An 879-nucleotide genomic window follows, 5' to 3' on the forward strand; every position below is an offset into this window, starting at 1 on the left:
AAGAAAGAAAGAAAGAAAGGAAAAAAAATCATCACTGTATGTTACCCTTGAGCAGTCTTTGGAGGAAATCAGGCTGCTTTTCCCGACTCCCTCCCTCGCTCGCTCCAGCCGAGCCGCTCCGCCCGGCAGGGCTCAGCCCCGGCGGGCACGGCTGGCCCACACAAACCGCAGCCGCGGCTTCCCGAGCAACGTTCTGCTGAGATCCTTCACCTCCTCGGGGCTGCCCACCCTCTCGTAGCCCAGCAGGGCCATGGGCTGGTGGCAATACTCCTCCACCTGCTTGATCTGCTGGTAGCTGAGCGCAGTCCTCCAGGCGCTCAGCGCCTGGGTGGCGTTCCTGGCCGACACCACGAAGGGCTTAGAGGAATAACCGGGGCCGCTGGTCATATTGAGGGCGAACTTCTCCATCTCGGGGCTGACGGAGAGGTTGACAAAGCCGTACACCTGCCGCAGGGTCTTGATGGGCTCGACCACCAGGTCCTCGTAGCGCACAGCCATGTAGTTGCCCCGCAGCCAGTCGGGCGAGCGCAGAGCTGTCTGCAGCGTCTTGGCCATGCTGCTGCAGATCACCTCCATGGCACCCAGCGCGTGGTAGTCCGAGCCACCACCACCACCCTCCTTCTTGCCCAGTTTGTGGCCCGCGTCGAGGAAGGGCATGCGGTGGATGTGCGGGTCCCGGCTCCGCACCACCTGCAGGCTCTCCCGGATCAGGCCGTGTCGCGATTTGATGCGGGAGCTGGCGACAGCGCGGGGATCCCGCACCAGGTGGATGACTTTGAGGTCCAGGCTGGGGTCCCGCACGAGAGGGGCGAGGACACCGAGGTCAAAGACGCGGACACCCTTGATGACCAGCGTGCGGTACTTGTGGCATTCCTCCTG

General features: G+C 63.5%; 1 protein-coding gene across 1 annotated transcript in view; it reads right to left on the bottom strand.

The window, feature by feature from the left end:
* Nucleotides 1-132: 132 nt before the first annotated feature.
* The window catches only part of LOC103803272 (carbohydrate sulfotransferase 2-like), a 1306-nt gene continuing 559 nt past the window's right edge, over nucleotides 133-879 (bottom strand). The window contains 1 exon segment of the mRNA XM_009075817.1: nucleotides 133-879. This exon segment is cut by the window's right edge and continues 22 nt beyond it. Within this exon segment, the coding sequence (XP_009074065.1) occupies nucleotides 133-879 (747 nt within the window).

The sequence above is a fragment of the Acanthisitta chloris genome, unplaced genomic scaffold (genome assembly GCF_000695815.1).
Source record: "Acanthisitta chloris isolate BGI_N310 unplaced genomic scaffold, ASM69581v1 scaffold19905, whole genome shotgun sequence".
NCBI classification, from domain to species: Eukaryota; Metazoa; Chordata; class Aves; order Passeriformes; family Acanthisittidae; genus Acanthisitta; species Acanthisitta chloris.